This window comes from Mustelus asterias, chromosome 3 (assembly GCF_964213995.1).
Source record: "Mustelus asterias chromosome 3, sMusAst1.hap1.1, whole genome shotgun sequence".
In the NCBI taxonomy this organism is placed as follows: domain Eukaryota; kingdom Metazoa; phylum Chordata; class Chondrichthyes; order Carcharhiniformes; family Triakidae; genus Mustelus; species Mustelus asterias.
In genome coordinates, this window is record NC_135803.1 from 69,414,761 (window position 1) to 69,439,265 (window position 24,505).

A 24,505-nucleotide genomic window follows, 5' to 3' on the forward strand; every position below is an offset into this window, starting at 1 on the left:
GCCAAAATTGTGATCATTTTCAAAAGAAATTTGTCATAGCTTAAACTGAAAACACATAAAAACTCATTCCCCTCCCCTGATCAATAGGTGTGTTATTTACTTGTTCAAATTAAAGCAATGCAAAATAAACTTGGATTACATACCAGGAGTTGCTATCCATCGTTTATACCCTATACAGTCGAGTCCTGTCGGTGTGCTCTGGGACAATGTAAGAAATCTCAGGGGAATATCTTTGAAGGTAGCAGAGAGAGGTGATAGAAAGGAATATCGCCTTCTGACCTAGGGAAAGGATGAAGCATTCAGAATAAGTGTATTATCTAAATAGCCAATGCACTAGTACAGATGTGCACTATTTTTCCGTCCATCAGTCATGTCTGATTCCTTAGCAGACAAAGGACAAACATACATTTTGCCCATCCAAACATGCTAGGGATGTGTGAATAACAGAACAAACAATTAAACCCATTTATCAAAGCAATGCAAGCTTAATATTGTAACAAAGATTATTATTGTTTTTTTTAAATGTAGCAAAGTTTACAATGCAACACTGCTGAATGAAAGACTATTTTGGGAGATTTTACATAATATTTGTTTAGCTATTCTGTACGATTTAAAACAGGACAACACTCGCAGGTGGATGGAATTCAATCTGCCTTTACACTGTGCACTCCTGTTCGGTATCAAACATCTTTTGTAACTAGAAATATTTTGAGGACCTGTGTCCCAAACAAAGAGAAGCAGTTAGAGTGAAAGTCAGGAAATTGAACAAAACCTAAAGAAAAAAGGCAGAGAGAGAGTGTCAACAGTTAAAGGAAACCACATGAGGAGCAAACTTGATATTTTAGCATCATGTAAACACAGAAGGGACACACTAAATTTGCTTTGGCTTGCACCATCATTGAAAATTGAGTTAGGAACTGGGGACATTACGGGGATCTGCTCCTTATGGTCTATGGGTAATGTCGTTTGGTAAAACTGAGATGACATAAGATTCTAAAATGGAGGTACAAATCAGGATTCCTCTAGTTGGTATGTTTAGTGACAATGTAAATATCTTTGTGAAAATTTCCCGTCTGATATTTAAAGTCAGACTTTAAACACGTTCTGAAAGAACATACTCATATTTTCAATAGGAAATACAAACAAGAGGAAATTTCCACCAACAGAAATTATGTAATCACAATAAACAGCAACCAGGAAAATTCATTCTCCCATGATGAGTTATACCTCCATATATCTTGTACTAAAATGATACCAACACAGTGTTCACAGTTGCTAATGGAAAAGACAGCGATGAAGATCTCACGCCTGGGGTTTCATTGGAAGTCAACAACAGGAGAACCTCCCTCATTTTGCTCCAAGTCAAATAACTAATCATTGAATTGGCTAATTTAAATGGAATCCTTTTGAGAGCCGTGCATTATTTGCACATCCTCTTCATGTCGCTTCCTGTTATTTATCTCCAATCTTCTATCCTACTTTTGAAATCCAATGAAACTCCCAATAGCCTTGGAAAGACGATGCTATGCCAAGGTGACCCAGCCAATCAGAACTGCTGGGTCACCCAAGAAATGAAGGTAATACAGAACACTAATGATTGAAAAGACAGTTTGTGAAGTGAAGCACCCAAGACACACAGCTACAAGAAGAAGGCTGAAGAGCCATGAGAGGCAGCAGCTCGCAACACTTCAGAGGGCTTGTTGCGCTATCTTACTTCATTGCAAACCTCAGAGTTGGTCCTGCCATGCCCCGCTCTGCTGTTCTCAAGCTCTTCAACCAACTTTCTCCGTCTGGTCCTTGCTTCTTCCAACAATAATTCATCCGAGCTGCAACGTTTGTAAGGCAGTAAAGATATCTCTTCTGTTTCATCTTCACTGTCTAGTTTACATTTCCCTTCAGGTTCAGTGCGATCAAATAACCAGGCCACTTGCCCAAGGTCTGAGAACGGTCGCTGGCGTAGATGATTCTGGTGGTGGTTTCGCAGGACAGTTGACACAGTGGAGTTCCTCTCCTGTGTCGTCTGGGTTGGATGCTTACTTACTTCCTGTGTGGCAGTGCCAGGTAGAGAAATGTTTCAGATTCAAACAATAAAGGAATGAAAACGAACACGTGTGACATATTGATGAAACATGGGTTAACTGATGGAATAATAAAATTTCATTTGGTCGATTGGTAATACAGATCTTGAGTTTTGCTGAAAAAAAGTGACATGTCAAAGCTTTTCGCCTTACATTCACCAGGACACCGCAACAATACCAGTAAAAGGAAAAAGCAACAATTTATATTACATTCTCTTGCTATACAGCATTCTCTTCTCATAAAGTACAAGTTATTTTCTCTTTATACTGGTACTGTTACATCATGTCCTGATGAGTGCAAGACAGAAAGCTTCAACAATACTAATGTTTTATATATCATAGAGCAGTATTAGTGCTATCCAGTATAGCAGGGTTGACACCCATCTCCTTATGGTGTTCTCAGGCAATTAAAACAAGCCAATGGCACTGGGGGCAGGTGTCTCTGGTTTGTAAGATAGTTGGGATAATCTCTCCTATTCCTTCTGCTTCCTCCCCCATCTCTCCCCCAATACATGGCAAACTGATTGAAATATAAGCTCCAGGGCATTTTCATCCCAAGAATGGTTCAGCAGAATATTACAACACAGTGTTTTGGGATATGGGAAGCATTTTATGAGTGAAACCATAGTTCTCAAACTGAACATTTTGTATCACTGTAATATTCTGTTTATGCCATTCCTGCATAATACTTTACAAATCTTGAACTTTACAAGGTGGTTACATTTTAAAATGTTTCTTTTCGTTTAAGATTAGAGTCTCCTGAACGGGAGTGGTGATCATACCAAACTCTACCTTGAGACAGAGCCAAGTGATCTGTAAGCAAATCTACTGAAGATCAATTGACAAATTTCACACCTTGGCACAAAAGAGGGGCAGTTGGTTTTCTGGGCACGGAAACATGGAGACACAGAGAGGGAGGAAGAAAGAAATTCTGTCGTGTAAAGCAGAGGAAAAGAGTGTATTGTGTTAGCCACCAAGCAAGATGCTGGTGAGAACTGATTTTCTCTTCAAAGAGATGGTGACTTGTGGATATTTAAGGACCAAGGAGTCACTGGAGTAGGTCTTATGGCTGGAAGTCAGTTTGTGATACTCAGAAGATTGAATGGAAGGACTTGCAAATGAAGCTAGAAGATTTACCCTGGCATGGCAGGAAGAAGGGAGCCATTTGGAAGGGGTTTGGAAGTTAATTCTCAACACTAAGTATCTTCTGGAGGCATGGTTTTCTGTAGTAAAAACATGTCAAAGTATTTTGGTTATATTAGTTAATTAATGGGGAAATACCTTTTCTTTAGTTTGGTATATTAGTTGCTTGTTAAGAAATGTTTGTCTATGTTGATTTTAGTTTGTTTGCTATGGTAAATGTTTTAAATCATGAAATTTTGTCCTGCGATTTCTTACAATCAATTTCTTAAAGGTTATTAGTCTCTATGAGCTTGTAAGAAACAGTTCTGATTTTAGACAGGTTCAGTCCAGCTATAGGGCAGGAAGTGGAAATATGATAGTATGCACATTGTAGTGGCAAGCACCCTCCTTGGGAGGCCAAGACTTTATAAAAGTTAATACAAGCAAATACTGCAGACACTGGAAACCTGATATAACAGGAAATGCTAGAAAAACCCTGCAAGTCTGGCAGCATCTGTGGAGAGAGAAACAGAGTAATGTTTCAAGTCCGTATGACTCTTCAGAGCTAAAGAGTAGAAAAAAGAGGATTTTATACTGTTTAAGAGGGGATGAAGCAGGTGGAGCAAAGTAGAAGGTGAGTGATAGGTGGAAGTTCAGGAGAGATTGACAAAGGGAATATTAATGGTAGAGATAAAAAACAAAAAAGGTGCTGATACTGGCATAAAGGTAAGATGACAGAATGTGTTAATCGCAGAACAAGTGTCGGTGCACTATGAAGCAAAACTTAAGATCAAGTGACATATGGCCCTGTGCAGGAGTGATGGATGGTAGGGACAAAAAAATGGATTTAAAAAGGGGTCAAGAAGGAGAAGAGTGTTTATGGTCTGAAATTGTTGAACTCAATGTTGAGTCTAGAAGTGCCTCATCAGAAGGTGAGGTGCTGTTCCTCCTGTTTATGTTGGGCTTCACTAGAACACTGCAGAAGGCCAAGGATGGAAATGTAGGAATGACAGCAAGATGGTGAATTGAAATATCAAGCAATATCAAGGTCAGGGTCATGCTTGCGGACTGAGTGTAGGTCTTTCCCAAAGCAGTCACCCAAACAGAAACTGACTGATTGTCTGAGCCAGGATCCTGGGCTGAAATGGATGTGATCAATGTTAGTCTATTATGCTGGTTTTGGGTTGAAGAGAGAGATTTTAGGTCGGGTCGACCTCAGCTGCATTGTTTATCGTGGATTGGTGGAGATGGGTGAATTTTACTTCACATACACTGAGTGGTCAATCCGAAGCAGCACTAACTCTGATTGGAGACAACAAAAACCATGAGGGGCAGTTGTGGAAGCCAGTTTGTTTCTGCACCTCCCGGTCATGTTACTTTGGTGTGGTTTGAAAGGGAACCAGGTTTAACCAATTTACTAGCGTTCTTTGAGGAAGTAACATGTGCTGTGGATAAAGCGGAATCAGTGGATATACTATACTTAGATTTTCAGAAGCCATTTGATAAGGTGCTATTTTGAAGTTTATTGCAGAAAATAAAAGTTCATGGTGTAGGGCATAATATATTGGCATGGATAGAAGATTGGTTAGTTAACGGGAAACAGAGTAGGCATAAAATGGGTCTGGTTGGCAAAATGTAACAAGTAATCTGCCACACAGTTGAGGCTGGGGCCTCAACTTTTACAATTTATATAAATGATTTGGGTGAAGAGACGGAAGGTATGGTTGCTAAATTTGCTGATAATACAAAGATAGGTCAGAAAGTTTGTTGTGAAGAGGACATAAGGAGGCTATAAAGAGACACAGATAGGTTAAATGAGTGGGAAAAGGCCTGGAAAATGAATTACAATGTGGGAAAATATGGCAGGAAGAATAAAAAGAAAAGCTTATTATCTAAATGGTGAGATATCGCAGAGCTCTGAGGTGCAAAGGGATTTGGATGTCCTAGTGCATGAATTGCAAAAGGTTAGTATGCGATAACAAGGGGTGAAAGGTTATTGGGAGTAGATACTCTTATTGAATGGCGAAGCAAGCTTAAGGGGCCAAGTGGCGTACTCCTAATTCTTATGTATGTTCGTACATATATGCAGGTACAACAAGTAATTAGGAAAGCTAATAGAATGTTGTTGTTTATTGCAAGGGTAATTGAATACAAAAGTAGGGAGATTCAGTCATACAGGACATCAAAATGCTATATGCAGTATCTGTCTCCTTATTTAAGAAAGAATGTTACTGTGTTGGCAGCAATTCAGAGAAAGTTTACTGAACTAATACCTGGAAAAGGCAAGTTGTATTATGGGGAAAGATTGGACAGGCTAGGCTCATATCCATTGGTGTTTAGAAGAAAAAGAGGAAACTTAATTGAAATGTACAAGATCCCGAGGGGTCTTGACTAGGTGGATGTGAAGAGGATGCTTCCTCTTGTGGAAGAATCTAGAACTAGGGGCCACTGTTTAAAAATAAGGGGTTGCTCATTTAAGACAGAGATGAGGAGTTTCTGAGGGTCACGAGCCTTTGGGACTCTCTTCCTCAGAAGGCAATGGAAGCTGAATCTTTGCAACATTTTAAAGGCAGAGATAGATTTGTGATAAACAAGGTGGTGAAAGGTTATCGGGGTAGGCAGGAACATGGGGTTGAGGTTACAATCAGATCAGCCATGATCTTATTGAATGGTGGAGCAGGCTTGAGGGGCCGAGTGGCCTACTCCTGCTCCTAATTTGTATGTTTGTGTGTTTATGATGCCTCATCAGTAGCCCTTATGACCTATAGACATGGCACTAAGTTATTTATTTTGTACTACATTAAACAGAATTGAAGACCGGTAGATCGGGAAATGTTCGCTCATCGGCTAAGGTACTGGGCAGGGGGGAAATACAAAAAAATAGCAACATAGTAGACCAGACTGTCCATCATGCCTGTTTTGCCATTCAATATGAGCATGGCTTTTTTTGCTTCCTATGCTTATAGCTGGTGTCAAGGAACTCAATTCTGGCAGCAACTGAGGATGATGTTGGCTCCAAAATCTAAAAAGGGCATTGCTGATTTGACAGCAAGGTAATTATGACATATGCATGTTGTATGATTAATTTATATAATTACTGGAATCACCCGAAGTGATGGGACTGGAGAAGTAGCATTTTATACACACTAACTACCGTCCACCCCCCCAATCGGCAAGTGAGTAAAGGACGACTTTCTCAGGACTTAGCCCATTAGATATTACAATATTTAACATCGCCCTGTGTGAGTTCCATTCTTTTTAAATAGATGGCTCTAATTAACAGTTATTATCATGGTTACTGGAAGAGGACAAACTGCACACTCCATCTCTGTTATGTAGAGTGTCCCCCTGTAGACGTGCTTATGTAAAAGCACAAATCTCCCTTCAAAAAAATCAATAACCAGGTTGGCCCAAGTTGTTGATGGAGGTTCAGGAATAGGCTTTGTGTAATAGCCACCACTGGCCAGTAGATGGTAGATTCACCATTTCAAAACAAAATATCATCCACATTTGTTTTTAATACTGTATATCCTTGCACTTTGCAATAAATGTTTTAAAAAGGCAGTTAACTGTTATGACACATTGGGTGACTCAGCAGTTTGGGAGTTGGTGATCACCTGCCTCAAGACAACTGGAGGTTCAGCAAAATAAGCTCCACATATTTTGGTTGATATTGGCTAATTCCTAATGGCTAGCATCAATCCAGATCAAACAGAAATGTGATTGTGAATTTGTCCCCATACAAGTTTTCTCAGTGATTACAATTAAATTTGAGTTAAATTTATTTTGCTCTTCTCTGTAAAAGAATTCTTGCAATTTCCAGGGGCAGAACTCACACAAACCTATGTGAGCTCAACATGTTCTTCACAAGGTTTACCCTCTCTCTCAATTTATTCCAAAAGTTTACATTAATAAACCCACATCATTGCTTTGTAGTGATGCACCTTTTTTAATATGGTATTTTGTCGATTATTCACGAGCTTGCAGTTAATAAGAATATGCATAGAGGAACAGCGATTATTATAGTGGTCAGAAAGCTGACCTTATATCTGCAGCTTTGTACAATACTTCCCGAACTACTCACCTCATCTTTGGGAATATCAATGGCTGAGGAAGTTGTATTTAAACTTGTCTGTGACTGACTACTAATGCCACTGTCTTCTTTCTGACATTCATAATTCAGTGATTGCACTGATAGAAGAAGATTTCCTCTCGGTTTCATTGCTGTTGGCCTTTCAGGTCCTTCTAACACTCCATCCATTGTCCTGCTGGAGTCAAGGGAAGTCCAGGATGACGTACTAGCGCGATTGCTGCAGCGGAAGCTTCTGCGAAAACTTGACCTTGGACTTTGTGGTTTAGGACTCATTGGCCTCGCAGGGAAAGTGGCATCAAAGCACTCTGAGATCACACCAGGTCTATTCCATGTTGGGCTTAACTGATTCAATAAGGCATTTGGGATGGATTGATTGGGTGTGGTTTTGAAACCATCTTCAGTTTCTAGGCAACTGTCAAATGCCAATTTAAGTTGTAACCCATTTGGTGATGTCCTTCTAACCCTCTGCCCCACCAGCTTCATGGAGTCATCTTGCTCAAGAGAGCTATCGGAAAGCTGGTCTTTACTTGGTGTCTGAGGCGAGGAGGGTGATGAAGCTGGTGAAAAAGGGATATTTTCTACCTGTTCCATGGAGATCCTTCTTGCATATTCACTGTGTACCTGAGACTGCGATCTTACAGCTTGACTTTCTTCACCGGGTGTATTTGAAGTGCTCAATGGACTCGATGCCTTGGGGGATTCGAATTCACTCAGCTTCATAAATTTTCTCCAAGATAAATGCCTCGTCTTCCCTTCATCGCCATCATTTTTCTTATGAGATTTAGAATTTTGATCTTTGTCCCCAGATTTTGTTTCAAAAAACACCGAAAGTGACTTATTGGCAAAAGCCCGTTTCATTCTAAGATTAAGGCTGTCAGCACTTTTGCTTTTTTTGCACCTGTTTTCTGTCACAGAAGGTATTTTGATGCTTTGCTCCTCAGCGTTACTCTCATCACCTTCCATGGAGTCTGTGCTCCTGCTATGGAAATGTCGGCCATTTTCTGCCACTCTCTGAACCTCTTCCATGTATTCTGCCTCCTGTAGTCTCTCGGTGCCAAATGCACTTTTCACACTTTCACCCACTAGACTACTTCTTTCAAAAACCTCATCATCATCATCCGACCCATCTAAAGTAGAGCATTCACTCCTGCTGCTACTCCTGAAATGATAAGACAGGTGAGGTTTATAACTAGGGCCATGCACTTTGTACACTGGAACACCATTTGTGTTGTCCTTTGTTTGCGTTTTACTCTCATCTCCATCTCGGGCTGGTTGACCTCGATTTCCACCCTTGCTTTCAGTTTGACGCTCTTGTATTGAGGCTTTGCCTTTCCTGAATGATGCCATTTTGGTGAAAACTGAAAATTTGGAGTTTTTGAAAGATGCGCTGAAAGAGTTTAATGAGGATAAAGACCCAAATCGGTCGTCTCCTTTAGTGTTGGTCTGTTTCTGCAGAGCTTTGTGAAGACTGCTGTTGCTTCCAAATGGGCAAATACTTTCATCTATTTCCTCACTGGTTGTACTGTTACCATCAGTATCATAAACAATTTGAGCAATATCATTGGATTCGGCATCTAGTTTTATTGTCTCTTGGCTTCCACTTCCACTTCTGTATGGATGTTCATCCAGGTTGTCATCATAATCTAACCTATCATTGCTCTCACCATACAAAGTACCTGCCTCTGCTGGAAGGGCCATATACTGTTGATCTAGATTTGAGTTTGAAATTCCAGTGTCTTCTAACTCTGTCTCTAAAGGAAGGTCACTTGTCGTTGATCCAACATCACTAATGCAGAAGTGACTATTTTCTGTACCATTTTTAGGTACTGTATTATAATCCCTTGATGCCTCAATGAGAAAGAATGTTGGCACTAATTCAACATCAATTGTAGATTCTTTTGTATTTGTTTCTGTTCTGCTCAATTGTTGAGAAGTGCTATCACGGGACACTGATAATGCTTCAATGGAAATCTCTCTTTGCTCAGAATCTGAAACAAGACAGGCCCCACCTGTTTCTACATTAGTTTGAGAAGGGAGCTCATTTGCTTCTCCTTCTTCATTACAAACATTCCTTAAGTTTTGTTCTGTAGTTTCTTTGAATGGAGAACACAATTTATTTGTTTCTGAACTTGTTCCAGTGCAATGTTTAAAAGATTGTTTAATCAGCCCAAGCGGACAATCATTTTCCTGTCCAGAGAACTTAATAGAATTTTCCCTCTTGGCACTTGGGTCCTCGGGAGAGATTTCACTTACTTCTACTGTTGTATCAACTAGCAGCTCAGTTATTGGCTCAGAAATGCAACCCTCAACAACACCATCTGAACTTGTGTCAAGACAACTCCCTGTGTTAGCTGAAGATGTGTTTGCTTCACTGTCTTTTCTACGATCAATCTCATGTGGCTGTGCTTCTAAACTTCTGGCCTCTAGTGCAATGTGTGATGAGCTGTTATGTAGGCCTGGTGCTTCAGTATTCGTCTGACTTGGCTCAAAATCTCTGTCAAGAAATTTCTCATGTTCTCCGGTTTCTGTTAATGGTAAGACAGTGATTTCCCCTTGCTTATCCTTAACAAAATCTTCTTGTGCTTGATTCTTTGGAAAACTCTGACTGATCTTTATCTCTCCCTCTTGAAAATCTGCTATATGTTTTTCTGCAGAATTTATGGCTTGTGTCCTCGCAAATATTTGCTCACTTGTCCCTGATCCTATCTGAAGAGAAACTCCCAATGTTCCTTCAAAACTGGTTTCAATAGGAAAATTGGCCAATTCCGGTTCTGCTCCAGCGATGTTGTTTTGTATGTTTTGAACAACGTCAGAATCACATGAAATTTCCTCAGTCTCCGACCTCTCTGCGAGTGTTTCACAAGTTATTTCAACACAATCTAGTTCTGTTTCAAATGAATTATGAGGAGCCTCAGTGTTTCCTTCACCAATATGGTCACTTATGCCTCCATTTACGTCTGCAGAAATTTCACTCAGGACTTGATCTACTTCATGGCAAATCACAGTGACGGTCGTCTCAATCTCAGCGATTTCACTAAAGTCTGTGTATCCGTTTGACTCCTGGAAAGCCCTAGTTAGCTCTACCTGGCTATCAACAATGAATCCAGATTGATCAGAGTTTTCTTCAAGAGTCCTCAATTCCGCTACAGAGTTTCCTACATTGATCTCATGTTGGGTAGAAACTGCAAAGGGCTCTAGGTTGGCCTCTGATGCAGGAGCACTTTTTTCTTTCCTTGGGGCATCCCCTTCTAATAGGGAAGAATTCTCTTCCTCTGAACTTATCAGAGCAGGGATGTCATCTATTCCGGACCTTGTGTTAGGACAGCTCTCTGGAGGGTTTGGTTCTGTTTCAGTTTCAATAGGAGTTTCAGTTAGATCCTGGTCTGTACCCAGGGGAAACCAGGCTGACTCTGAATCTGAGACAGTCCCAGTAGGACCCTCATTTATCTCAGGACCAATTGCATTGGGAAGCGACTTGGTTTCAAACGGAATCGCACCTTGATCTTGCTCAGTGTCCAGTGAAGTCCAAATTGGCTCCAAATTAAGTCCAACAAAAATCTCACTTGTTTCAGCGGAATCTGTTTTTAATTCGGGGGAAAATTGACTTTGATCTTGATTTGCATCCGGCAAAGCCCAGACTGACTCCGATACAATTTCAGCACTTGCCCCGACAAAATCCCTGCTGGCATGTGTTTTAAGTTCAACATGAATTTCACTTATATCTTGATTTGCATCCGAAGAAAGACAGATTGGCTTAGATTCAAATCCACCATAAATCTCACTTGTCCTAGGTGTGGTCCTACTGGAATCTGGTTCTCTTTCAATGGGAATTTCACTTTGATCCTGATCAGTGCCTGGAGGAGAAGAGCCGGTTGATTTTGTTCCAGCAGAAACCTCCAGTTTTTCAGGATCAAGTTCAGTGGGAGTTGATTGCACTTCAGAGAAAATTTCTTTTGGAATCTGGCTTGCGTCCAGAGAATTCCAGGAGCATTCTAATTCTGCTATAATTCTATTCGAAACTTCACTCGTCTCAGGAAAAGTCTTAATGGATTCTAAAGCATCTTCAATGGGAATTTCATTTGGATCATGGTTGGCATTCAGAGAAGGAGAGATTGGCTCTGATATGAGGTTAGTAGAAATCTTAGTTCGCGGAGGACAAGGCTCAATTGGATTTGACACTACTTCGAGAGGAATTTCACTTCGACACTGGTTCACTTCCTGAGAACTCCAGGTTGACTTTGATTCTGTTACACTTGCAGGAGGAATCTCATTTGTCCCAGGACAAGTTGCAGTGGAACCTCGATTTATTTCTGAAGGAATTTCACTACAAACTTGGTCTCTGTTCAAGGAAGTCCAGTTGGACTCTGTCAGATTGATTTCACTTGGATCTGGTTTAATTCCATCAGACGTGTGACATACCCCAGGACAAATTGCGGCACACTCCGATTGTTTATCTAGGGAAATCCTTTTTGGCTCTACTGCTTCTGACGAAAGAATACTTGGCTCTATGTTAATGTCCAAAGGAATCTTACTTAGCAATGCTTTTGTTTCAGGCAAAATCTCAAACTGTTCTTGTGTGTGCAGAGAATTCTCCTTTGAGTCCCATCTCAAGTCAGGACAACTGCTGCTTGCACGTGCTTCAAGAAGAGTAGTAGATAGAGTTTCTGACCAAGACGTAATTACATTGTGGCCTGTTTCGGCTTCGAAAGGACTACTGCATTTTTCAGAATCTAATTCATAAGGAAGTTCACTTGTCCTTGATTTTGTCAGAAAAAATAATTCACTTGTCTCTGATTCTGTCTCAGAGGAAACGTCACTAGCTTCAGAAGATGCGTTGTGTGCAGGTTGACTAGTTCTTGAAGAATGAACACTTTGCTCAGAGGGTGTGCTGAGACAGCTGCTGAGGTTCACTTTGGATGTCTCTGCTAGAATGCCACTTATCTCTGGTTCCAGCCCTAGTGCAGTTTCATTTCCCTCTTGTGCCCTACAGGATGTGCCACATGGCTTAGAATCTCGACAAGAGGCAGTGGTTTGAGTCCTTATCTGTGGTGTACATAGCTGCGGTATTATATCTGAGGAACTCCTGTTGACCTGTGGTTCAGTAGATGCACGAGTTAGCCTTCCTAAGTTATCAGAATCAATGTGATTTGCCTCTATCCTTATTTCAGGATGAGGGAGAAGATGTGAAGAAGTCCAAGTATGGTCTAATTTTGTTTCACTTGTTGCTGGTGCCTCTTCTACAGTGGTTTTACTGGACTCGTCTTGCGCATCAGGAGAAACTTGGCTTGGTCCTGGAGGATCTTCCTCTGAGCCTTCTTCCTCTTCGGATTCACAGTGATCAGAAAGACCCTCTATGGACTCAGATACCTGCTGGAAGAAAGGAAAGGATATTCTTACACAAGTTTTGGAATAATAGAATGATCCAACATTTTTAACCTGACAAAAATTATTTCATTTTGTCACCTTCGTCTACTTCTCAAGCATAGCTTGTGTAATTATGCAATGCACCAAAGTGGGCAGTACCAGTGCTGTTTACACTGTGACGTGCATTATGAGCTGTGATTTACCTGCCCTCAAGAAGCATCTGCAAAGGAGCAAAAAGATATGGGGGCAATTCTCCTAGCCGGGAGACTCAAGCGAAGGCCGTGTAGCGGGCTTACTGCCAGGCGCCATGGCCTCCGCGCATCTCTGGCCGCTGGATTTGCAGCATCGTCAGATCCACACCAGAAATCAGTGCGGAGCTGAATAAATTAGTTAAATTAGAATTTCCATCTTATGAGTGGGCCCGGAACTGAAGTCTCCAGGCCGCTCGCCCCTCCCACCCCCACCGCCAGCAGGAGCAGCGCCTAATAGGGGAGAGGGCCTCTGGGGCGATAGGTGGGTGTGGGGGTGGGGGGTCCTGCTGCCACTCTGCACTCAGGCTTGGTGATAGAGAGAGGGAGGCCAGCGATCAGGGCTGGACATCGAGGTGGGGGTGTGTTTTGGCCTGCCGGGAGGGTTGGAGCCTCCGGTGGGGAGGAGATTGGGACTGCCTGGAGGGAAGACTGAGGCAGCCTTTGGGGTTCAAGGCTGGCCTGGACAAGTCCGGGAGCCCAGTGATTGGGTGATTGGTGGGTTTCGCATGGCCAGCGATGTGGGGTCACGGGGCTGGCCAGCAAATCAGGAGGCCGGCAGTGCCGGGTTATTGCGCATGCGCCATTCTCGGTGTTGACAGATCGGCAATGTGGTTGATTCTTAACTGCCCTCCGAAATGACCGAGCAAGCCACTCAGTTGTATTAAACTGTTACAACGTCTCCCTAACAGCACTATGGGTTTGCCACCACATGGACTGCTGTGGTTCAAGAAGGAGGCACAACACCACCTTCAAGGGCAATTAGTGATGGTCAGTAAATACTGGCCTTTCCACCTCTCCATGGGTGGGATTCTCCCAAAAAAATTCCAAATGCCGAATTTAAATGGCCCACTCAGTGCTATGCTGCCAGCCTCTCCAGCGAGAATACGTCCCGTCCCCTGATTCTTAATGAGATTCATGCTGGTGCACTCTGCAGTGCACAGAGTGTGGGAGATTCATTTTGAAAATCCTGCTGAAAAAAACAACAGGATTTACTCCAGTCTTTACACAAATTCAGCACTTAGAATTTTTAGCTCGGTCATTTAAGAGGGCAGTTAAGAATCTACCACATTGCTGTGGGTCTGGTGTCACATGTAGGCCAGACCACATAATGATGCCAGATTTACTTCCCAATGCTGGGAACCAGCATTAAATACTTTGCTTTCAGAAAAGAGTGGCAGGAGTTCTATTAACCAGTTAATGAACGTTTTGTTAGATGAAGCAAATCATTTTGTTTTGTCACTGGGGTTCATCTGGGCTAAAGGGTTGGAGTCATTGCTCTTGACAGCCTTTAATTGCTTAATTTGCTCTCTCCTGCTGAGAGGTCCGTAAGAATTTCCTTGAGGCCTTTGCTAGAGCGGGAGCCATTCCGAAAGATTAATCCCCATAGTTTTGAGATGGATTTGAGGGGGAGATTTTCCGTGTAATTCTCTCAATGAATGGAAACAACTAACTGCATAATCAGTAACTTACACTCATTAAAATGAGGATATGAGTGCTATAAGCTCAGATACTGGCCTGGATTTTCACCGAGCCAGGCTGACTTGGAAACTCTTTTAAAATGGTGAGCGGAAACCAGTTCTAGGATGCCAGTTCCCATTCCCATTTCTGGCTATTTTTGCTGGTGTGGGATTAGGGTATTTGCAGCTAGCCATCTGTCCAATCTGCCTTTATTGGTTAGGTCACCAGATGGCCTTAGTTTGAATATCTGGCTGAGCTCTAAGAACAGCTCATATCTCAGAAAGCAATGTTTAACCTGCTGCAGAGGTGAGGGAAAGCTTTATTTGATTGACATCTCTATTAACTTGCTGCTGTTGAAAAAGGTTTTTTTCACTGCCATGTGTTTATTTACACAGATAAAGAGGTCTGGAGTGATTAGAAACTTCTGCCATTGATACCATGAATGGTTGTGCTTGATTGACACTTTTAAGAAAACATAAGCTGAGGATTTGTTTTCAAACAATTTTTTTATAGCCTCCGTTCATTGTGTCAATCTCAGGATTATTTCAAAGACTTGCCTCACTTGCAATGGCTCACTGTAGATGATGGATACATAGTGGGCATGAAGAATGCGAGGGGGGGGAAGGGGGATGCATGGAAGGAATATATCAACGAGGCATGAGAAATATGAGGGTGCATGGAGGAATATGGAGGCAGGGAAATGCTTTGGGAGGCATGAGGCAGGTATGCAGATATGGGGAAGCATGGGAATGGTATGGAAGATATCAGGGCAGCATCAGGGTGATTAGGGGTGTGAGGGAACATGGAGGGGGCATAGGGAACAGGTGAAGTTGGTGGGGAAGTTGAGTAGGGGTGAGGGTTTAAAGGACTGATGTCATTGTTAAAAACTGGCCTTATGTCCCAGAAAATGGAGTTGGACATTCTAACTTGGTGGCCCTACCATCCACCTGCCTCCATTGCCATCTGGGCCCTGCCTCCAGATGCAGAGTGCCCAACTCTATATTCACCTTGACACCCCAGAAAAAAGATTTGATGGGTGGGGGACCTCCTTAATGGAGGCAGGTTCGCAGAGTCAGGAACTGTCCCAACTCTCGATACCCATCTCAAAGAACAAAGAAAATTACAGCACAGGAACAGGCCCTTCGGCCCCCCAAGCCTGCACCGACCATGCTGCCCGACCTAACTAAAACCCCTACCCTTTCGGGGACCATATCCCTCTATTCCCATCCTATTCATGTATTTGTCAAGACGCCCCTTAAAAGCCACTACCGTATCCGCTTCCACTACCTTCCCCAGCAGCGAGTTCCAGGCACCCACCGCCTCCGTGTAAAAAAATCTGCCTCGTTCATCTCCTTTAAACCTTACCCCTCACACCTTAAACCTGTGCCCCCTAGCAATTGACTCTTCCATCCTGGGAAAAAGCTTCTGACTATCTACTCTGTCCATGCCTCTCATAATCTTGTAGACTTCAATCAGGTCACCCCTCAGCCTCTGTCGTTCCACTGAGAACGAACCAAGTTTCCCCAACCTCTCCTCATAGCTGATGCCCTCCATAACAGGCAACATCCTGGTAAATCTTTTCTGTACCCTCTCCAAAACCTCCACATCCTTCTGGTAGTGTGGCAACCAGAATTGAACACTATATTCCAAGTGCGGCCGAACTAAGGTTCTATAAAGCTGCGACATGACTTGCCAATTTTTAAACTTAATGCCCCGGCCGATGAAGGCAAGCATACCATATGCCTTTTTGACTACTTCTCCACCTGCGTTGCCACTTTCAGTGACCTGTGTACGTGTACACCCAGATCCCTTTGCCTATCAATACTCTTAAGTGTTCTGCCATTTACTGTATATTTCCTTTCCTTATTAGACCTTCCAATATGCATTACCTCACATTTGTCCGGATTAAACTCCATCTGCCATCTCTCCACCCGAGTCTCCAACCGATCTATATCCTGCTGTATCCTCTGATGGTCCTTGTCACTATCCGCAAATCCACCAACCTTTGCGTTGTCCGCAAACTTACTAATCAAACCAGTTGCATTTTTCTCCAAATCATTTATATATATTACAAACAGCAAAGGTACCAGCACTGATCCCTGAGAAACGCCACTTGTCACAGCCCTCCATTGCTACCCTCTGTCTTCTTTGACTGAGCCAGTTTTGTATCCATCTTGCCAGCTTACCTCTGATCCTATGCGACTGCACCTTCTGCACCAGTCTGCCATGAGGGACCTTATCAAAGGCCTTACTGAACTCCATGCAGACAACATCCACTGCCCTACCCTTATCAATCATCTTCGTCACTTCCTCGAAAAACTCGATCAAGTTAGTGAGACACGACCTCCCCTTCACAAAACAATGTTGCCTCTCATTAATACATCCACTTATTTCCAAGTGGGAATAAATCCTGTCTCGAAGAATCCTCTCCAATAATTTCCCTACCACTGATGTAAGGCTCACAGGCCTGTAATTACCTGGATTATTCTTGCTATCCTTCTTAAACAAAGAAACAACATTGGCTATTCTCCAATCCTCTGGGATCTCCCCTGTAAGAATTCTCACAACACCAGGTTAAAGTCCAACAGATTTATTTGGTAGCAAAAGCCACTAGCTTTCGAAGCGCTGCCCCTTCGTCAGGTGAGTGGGAGTTCTATTCACAATCAGGACATATAAAAACACAAACTCAATTTACAGAATAATGGTTGGAATGCAAGTCTTTACAGGTAATCAAGTCTTAAAGGTACAGACAATGTGAGTGGAGAGAGCGTTAAGCACAGATTAAAGAGATGTGTATTGTCTCCAACCAGGACAGTTAGTGAGATTTTGCAAGCCCAGGCAAGTCGTGGGGATTACAGATAGTGTGACATGAACCCAAGATCGCGGTTGAGGCCATCCTCATGTGTGCGGAACTTGGCTATCAGTCTCTGCTCAACGACTCTGCGTTGTTGTGTGTCGTGAAGGCCACCTTGGAGAACGCTTACACGCTTACACGCTTTTAGCGGTCACGGGCATTCGGCCTCTGATCTTCGGGTAAGCGCTCTCCAAGGCGGCCTTCACGACACATAACACCGCAGAGTCGCTGAGCAGAGACTGATAGCCAAGTTCCGCACACATGAGGACGGCCTCAACCGGGATCTTGGGTTCATGTCACACTATCTGTAACCCCCACAACTTGCCTGGGCTTGCAAAATCTCACTAACTGTCCTGTCTGGAGACAATACACATCTCTTTAACCTGTGCTTAACGCTCTCTCCACTCACATTGTCTGTACCTTTAAGACTTGATTACCTGTAAAGACTCGCATTCCAACCATTATTTTGTAAATTGAGTTTGTGTCTTTATATGCCCTGTTTGTGAATAGAACTCCCACTCGCCTGACGAAGGAGCAGCGCTCTGAAAGCGAGTGGATTTTGCTACCAAATAAACCTGTTGGATTTTAACCTGGTGTTGTGAGACTTCTTACTGTGTTTACCCCAGTCCAACACCGGCATCTCCACGTCATGACCTCCCCTGTAGCCAGTGAGGATACAAAGATTTCTCTCAAGGCCCCAGCAATTTCCTCCCTTGCCTCTCTCAGTATTCTGGGATATATCCCATCAGGCCCTGGAGACTTGTCTACCTTAATGTTTCTCAAGAACCCCATAACATGACTCAAATTATCTACACACCCTTTCCCAGACTCATCATCCACCAAGTCCTTCTCTTTGGTGAATAATGACGCAAAGTACTCATTTAATATCTTGCCCATTTCCTCTGGCTCCATGCATAGATTCCCTCCCTTGTCCTTGAGTGGGCCAACCCTCTCCCTGGCTACGCTCTTGCTCTTTATATATGTCCTTCACTGAAATCTAGTATGTGCTCTGATTTTTTTTAAAAACATCCACTTTCTAATGGGGTTTTGAATAAACTGCCCTTACATTGCTGCTGAGCATCAAAACAAGGCCACATTATCCAGGTGAACTGGTTATCAGTAAACCTATTATTTTATACAACATCTGGGCTCAGGATCCCACAGAGACTCCAGGAGTACTGTCTGAAGGCATTATTATATCACATACATTAACTCCAAGAAATTGGCTATACCGCAGCAAACAGTTATTGAGTAATAATTTCAGCTGAATACCACTGTTTATTTGGTATGCCTTCATACTCTTTTGTCTCCTTGGAGAACGTTGTGGAGCATTTGAAAGATTTTGCAGGCAGATTAACAATCTACTTTGAGCTGTGTGAATGCTCCTTCCCAGGTCAACTAAGATTGCAAATGGGACTTAAATCTGGGCCTTGCCAACTCGGAGGCAGGAGCACACTACCAACTGAGTCACTCAGGCTTTCACTGCGATACCCTTTAGGGAGTGATAAATGAATTGACACAGGCATTTTAGGCAAGGTGTTGTTTGAAACCTTTTTCATTCCTAAACTCGCTTCTGTTCTGCTCTTTCACCTTTAGGCATTATTGTTTATAGAGAGGAATTCCTCATGTGGGTGTTATATGGGCGTGAAATGTGTTTTGCCTAATCAAGGAAGTTACCTCATAAGTTAAGCCGCCAACATTTCTGAAAACAGACTATTTTTAAAGAAGCCACAACCAGAGCTGCTTGGGAATATAAATTCTCAAAAAAACTGCACATTATTATTTAATTTGAACCGTTTGTGTGTGGCTGATCTCCAATGTTAAATTTTACTCCATCATCATCATTAATAATGACTGGTAGATAGAGACTGGTCTGGGAAACATATTTCAAATCCATGAACAGTCAATGTAAAAGCAAGTAATATTGTTGTGAAACAGAATCATTAGGAAGAGAATGATATGTTAAAATAAATGTGGACATAGGGGAAATTGGGGGCCAGAACTGGAGACTCCACCAGTACTAGTTACCACCAGCAGTGTAACACTTTTCCTGTCTCCAAGTGGGTGAGCTCTGCTGATGTATGCCAGAGATCCACTAGTGACAACTGCAAGCACCATCCTTCCCAGGTATGGATGTCTTTTCAGATTGATATCAGAGAGTATGGGGGAGTAGGTGGGAAAGTGGAGTTTAGGCAGATGATCTCTCATGATCATATTGAATGGCAGAGCTGGCTTGAGGCTATATGGGCACCTCCTGCTCCCATGTTCCTATGTTGTCCTGTTAATAGTTTATCACAGAGAATTCTGCCAGTCTTTGGAGTATGACCTGCATACCTACCATCGCACTGGCACTGAAATTCATATACCACATTACTCATTTTTGTGTGATATGCAAAAAGTCTTTTTGGCTTAAAGGCAGCATCCGGTCTGTGACAAACACCACATGTGGTGATACTGCATTGTAGCAGTGGGGAACAGCTAGCTCCACCTGTTGCTTCAAAATTTGAGATACTTCGCCCTTCCAAGATAATCTGAGATAAACTGAACACTTTTCAGGACCAAAAGTGACAGCCTTAGGCCTGTTCATGAGTTTGTGCATTATACATTGCAAAATGCTCGGATCAGGTAGCCATTATCCCACAGGATGTCTTTAATATGAAGCTTACATGGTGAACAAATGGCTTGGGCCCTATTTACGATATTGCTGATAAGGCCCAAAGACTGATGGATTGTTTAAACAGCATGTCCCATCCACTATTCACAATGGGCAAAATACATGACAGGACCAATCAGCCCATTCTTGTAAAACGCAAAATACAATGTCCAACATTGGATGTGATTCCGCAACTGGACGACATTTCTAAATCATCCTCAACGTGCTAAAAATTACACTGACAATCAATTTGTCAGTTGGGCTGACAGTGTGGCGTGTTTACGTGTACTGGAAGCTATATATCTTAATACACACAGCCCTGTTCATTACAAACAGAAGGAACATGTACACACATTGCACTGATTTCAGCTAAACAAAATGACAGTCACTTGCTGGTTCATTCCAAAGTGCAATGCATTGACCAGAGTCAAGTCGCCGAGTTTAAATTTCAAATAATGCTTGGCAGTTAACTGACAGTCACTTATGCATTCTCTACGGCAACGCACTACTACCAATCAGAGTCCCCTTGCCATCCAATGAGCATCCTCTTCGCACACACGATGAAGTTATTGTTTCCCCTGACATTAGTATTCTTGTGATTATCCTGATGAGTGCAGCTGTAAAGATCTGACAAAATGTTTTTTTTCAGCAACACTTATATAATTAAATCTTAGATTTGTGTTAACATTCATGAACTGTGTTTTAGTCTTTGTAGACAGCAATGTTGTATCGAAGGATACATTGTTTGTTTGTGACTTTCCAGCTGGAACTCTTGTTGGGGGACAATTTTAACCTAACTCGCACCTCAGAAAAGTGGCAAGATAAAATGCAACTCTGATTTTACATCTTATCTGCTTTTTCTCTCTACTGAAGTCATTGAAGTGCAATATTGTTGGAGATGTAAAATTATCATTTTATCTGATCCTTGGTGTCTTCGTGCATCAGTCGCTGAAAGTAAGAGTGAAGGTACAGCAGGCAGGAAAGAAGGCAAAAGGTACGTTGGTCTTCATAGCGAGAGGCTTTCAATATAGGAATAGGGGTGTGTTATTACAATTTTATAGGGCATTAGTGAGGCCACACCTGAAGTATTGTGTGCAGTTTTAATGCCCTTATCTGAGGAAGGATGTCCTTGCTATAGAGAGAGTGCACACTTCTCATCTCATAGAGTCATAGAGGTTTACAACATGGAAATAGGCCCTTTGGCCCAACTTATCCACGCCGCGCCTTTTTTTTTAACCATAAAGCTAGTCCCAATTGCCCACATTTGGCCCATATCCCTCTATAGCCAATTTACCCATGTAACTGCCTAAACGCTTTTTAAAAGACACAGTTGTACCCGCCTCTACTACTGCCTCTGGCAGCTTGTTCCAGACACTCGCCACCCTGTGTGTGAAAAAATTGCTCCTCTGGACCCTTTTGTATCTCTCCCCTCTCCCCTTAAAACTATGCCCTCTATTTTTAGACTCCCTTACCTTTGGGAAAAGATATTGACTATCTTGCTGATCTATGCCTCTCATTATTTTATAGACCTCTATAAGATCACCCCTAAGCCTCCTACGCTCCAGAGAAAAAAGTCCAAGTCTGTCTAGCCTCTCCTTATAACTCAAATCATCAAGTCCCAGTAGCATTCTAGGAAATCTTTTCTGCACTCTTTCGAGTTTAATAATATTCTTTCTATAATAGGATGACCAGAACTGAACACAGTATTCCAAGTGTGGCCTTGCCAATGTCTTGTACAACTTCAACAAGACGTCCCAACTCCTGTATTCAATGTTCTGACCAATGAAACCAAACATGCCAAATGCCTTCTTCACCACTGTCCACCTGTGACTCCACTTTCAAGGAGCTATGCACCTGTACCCCTAGATCTCTTTGTTCTATAACTCTTCCCAATGCCCTACCATTAACTGAGTAAGTCCTGCCCTCGTTTGATCTACCAAAATGCATCACCTTACATTTATCTAAATTAAACTCCATCTGCCATTCGTCAGCCCACTGGCCCAATTGATCAAGATCCCGTTGCAATCCTCGATAACCATCTTCACTGTCCACTATACCATCAATCTTGGTGTCATCTGCAAACATACTAACCATGCCTCCTAAATTCGCATCCAAATCATTAATATAAATGACAAGTAACAGTGGACCCAGCACCGATCCCTGAGGCACACCGCTGGTCACAGGCCTCCAGTTCGAAAAACAACCCTCTACAACCACCCTCTGTCTTCTGTCATCCAGCCAATTTTGTATCCATTTGGTTACCTCACCCTGGATCCCATAAGATTTAACCTATGCAACAACCTACCATGCGGTACCTTGTCAAAGGCCTTGCTAAGGTCCATGTATACAATGTCAACTGCACTGCCCTCATCGACCTTCTTGGTTACCCCTTCAAAAAACTCAATCAAATTTCTGAGACATGATTTTTCATTCAAAGCCATGCTGACTGTCCCTAATCAGCCCTTGCCTCTCTAAATGCCTGTAGATCCTGTCTCTCAGAATGCCTTCTAACAACTTACCCACTACAGATGTGAGGCTCACCGGCCTGTAGTTCCCAGGCTTTTCCCTGCAGCACTTTTTAACATCTCATTCTTAATAGACCTGCCCCTTATTTCTGAGTAAGAAGTTTAACAACACCAGGTTAAAGTCCAACAGGTTTATTTGGTAGCAAAAGCCACACAAGCTTTCGGAGCTCTAAGCCCCTTCTTCAGGTGAGGTGACTCACCTGAAGAAGGGGTTTAGAGCTCCGAAAGCTTGTGTGGCTTTTGCTACCAAATAAACCTGTTGGACTTTAACCTGGTGTTGTTAAACTTCTTACTGTGTTTACCCCAGTCCAACGCCGTTATCTCCACATCATGACTACCTTATTTCTGAGACAGTGCTCCCTGGTTCTGGACTCCCAGCCAGTGAAAACATCCTACTTGCATCTACCTGGTCGTGCCCTGTAAAAATGTTGTAAGTTTCAATGGGATCATCTCATTCTTCAAAACATTACACGCTCAGTTTCCTCAAACTCTCCTCAAAAGAGTATTCTGCCCTTCCAGAGATTAGTCTGGTTGCACTCGTTCTATGGCAAGTATATCCTTCCTCAGATAAGGAGACCAAAATTGAAGACAGTATTCCAGGTGCGGTCTCACCAAGGCTCTATACAATTGCAGCAAGACGTCTTTACTCCCGTACTCAAAATCCTCATCTTTAGGTTTCACACCTTGTCCAAGGCCCTGCTCATATTTCAAGCCCCAAACGCTGGTGCAAATTTATTTTCTTATATCTAGATCTATATAGCAATTAATGGGGTCATGCACATGAACTGACTGTGACTAATTGGTCAAATGTAGCACAAGGTTCAAGCTGTTAGTACATGTTCACACAATACAACTTGGAATGCTGTCTTTTGATTTCTCAGAGCAAAGCTGGGTCACAATCCATGGAACAACATCTCAGTTCAGGATTGGATAGGTGATCTATTCCATTAGCATGAAAACAAGTGGGGTAGTTTCATTTTTGTTCTTATTCCTTCCATTCAATTTCCCTTTGTTTTCTATTGCCTCTCCATAGTTTCATTCTGACAACTGAATTTATTTTCTCTTTTTTGCATTAATTTTCATGCACCTTTGTGTATCTCTGTCTACCTTTCACTTTTTATTCCTTTGTTTTCTTCCCACTCACACATCGGTCACTTCATGCTTGGTAAGGTACAACCTTGTACTCCTGCTCCCACATACAAAGGAAACTGGAGCTGCTAAGACTGGAAAGTTGGAGGACACCCATATAATTCCAATGTAAAATAAGCACTTTCACAAGTGTTACATTATTTAGACTTTGAACAATGGGGCATTCTGTCTCTTAGGAACATTGGTTCCATGTAAATCGCTGTGGCATTTCACTGCTAACTCATTGCACACCCTTGCTGTTCACTGACTTCATGTTGTATTCACCCAATGAAAAAGGGAGTTGATTAATAGGTGGACTCAAACAAGATTGTCAAATTAAATGATACTCAAACAATACCATTAAATCTGGTGATACTCAGACAATATTGTCAAATCCGGTGATACTAAGGGTAAAGCAAGCATTCATCATAGATTCTCTTCATTCCAGAGGCTGTGATGTAAAGGATATGTTTGCATACATGGTGAAAGAAAAGTTACAGTAAGAAGTCTCATGACACCAAGTTAAAGTCCTACAGGTTTATTTGGAATCACGAGCTTTCAGAGCGCTTCTCCTTCATCAGGTGAGTGGAGAGGTAGGTTTCACAAACATGGCATATATAGACAAAGACACAATTGCAAGATAATGATTGGAATGCGAGTCTTTTCAGGTAATCAAGTCTTTACAGGTACAGACAGTGTGAGTGGAGAGAGGGATAATTACAGGATGATCCTTTAAATGCGAAGGAGAGTGGGAATGGAGAAGTGGAAAAATGAAAATGAGAAAGAAGGATAATAAAAATGGATGAATGAGATGAAATGAGATTGTAGAGCATTCCCTGTTCCAGTCCTACTCCGGCCCCCTCCCACAACTCCTTTACCGGTACATTGATGACTGTTTTGGCGCCACTTCATGCTCTAGTCTGGACTTGGAAAAATTTATCAATTTTGCTTCCAATTTCCACCCCTCTATCACCTTCAC

General features: G+C 42.3%; 1 protein-coding gene across 2 annotated transcripts in view; it reads right to left on the bottom strand.

The window, feature by feature from the left end:
• LOC144491379 (uncharacterized) overlaps window positions 1–24,505 on the bottom strand; it is a 448,762-nt gene that overhangs the window by 168,270 nt on the left and 255,987 nt on the right. For both annotated transcript variants that reach the window (XM_078209111.1, XM_078209110.1), the window contains exons 3-5: window positions 7,285–12,663; window positions 1,715–2,044; window positions 144–279 (exon numbers count right to left, since the gene is read on the bottom strand). In XM_078209111.1, coding sequence (XP_078065237.1) covers window positions 144–279; window positions 1,715–2,044; window positions 7,285–12,663 — 5,845 coding nt within the window. The remainder of the gene's footprint in view (window positions 1–143; window positions 280–1,714; window positions 2,045–7,284; window positions 12,664–24,505) is intronic.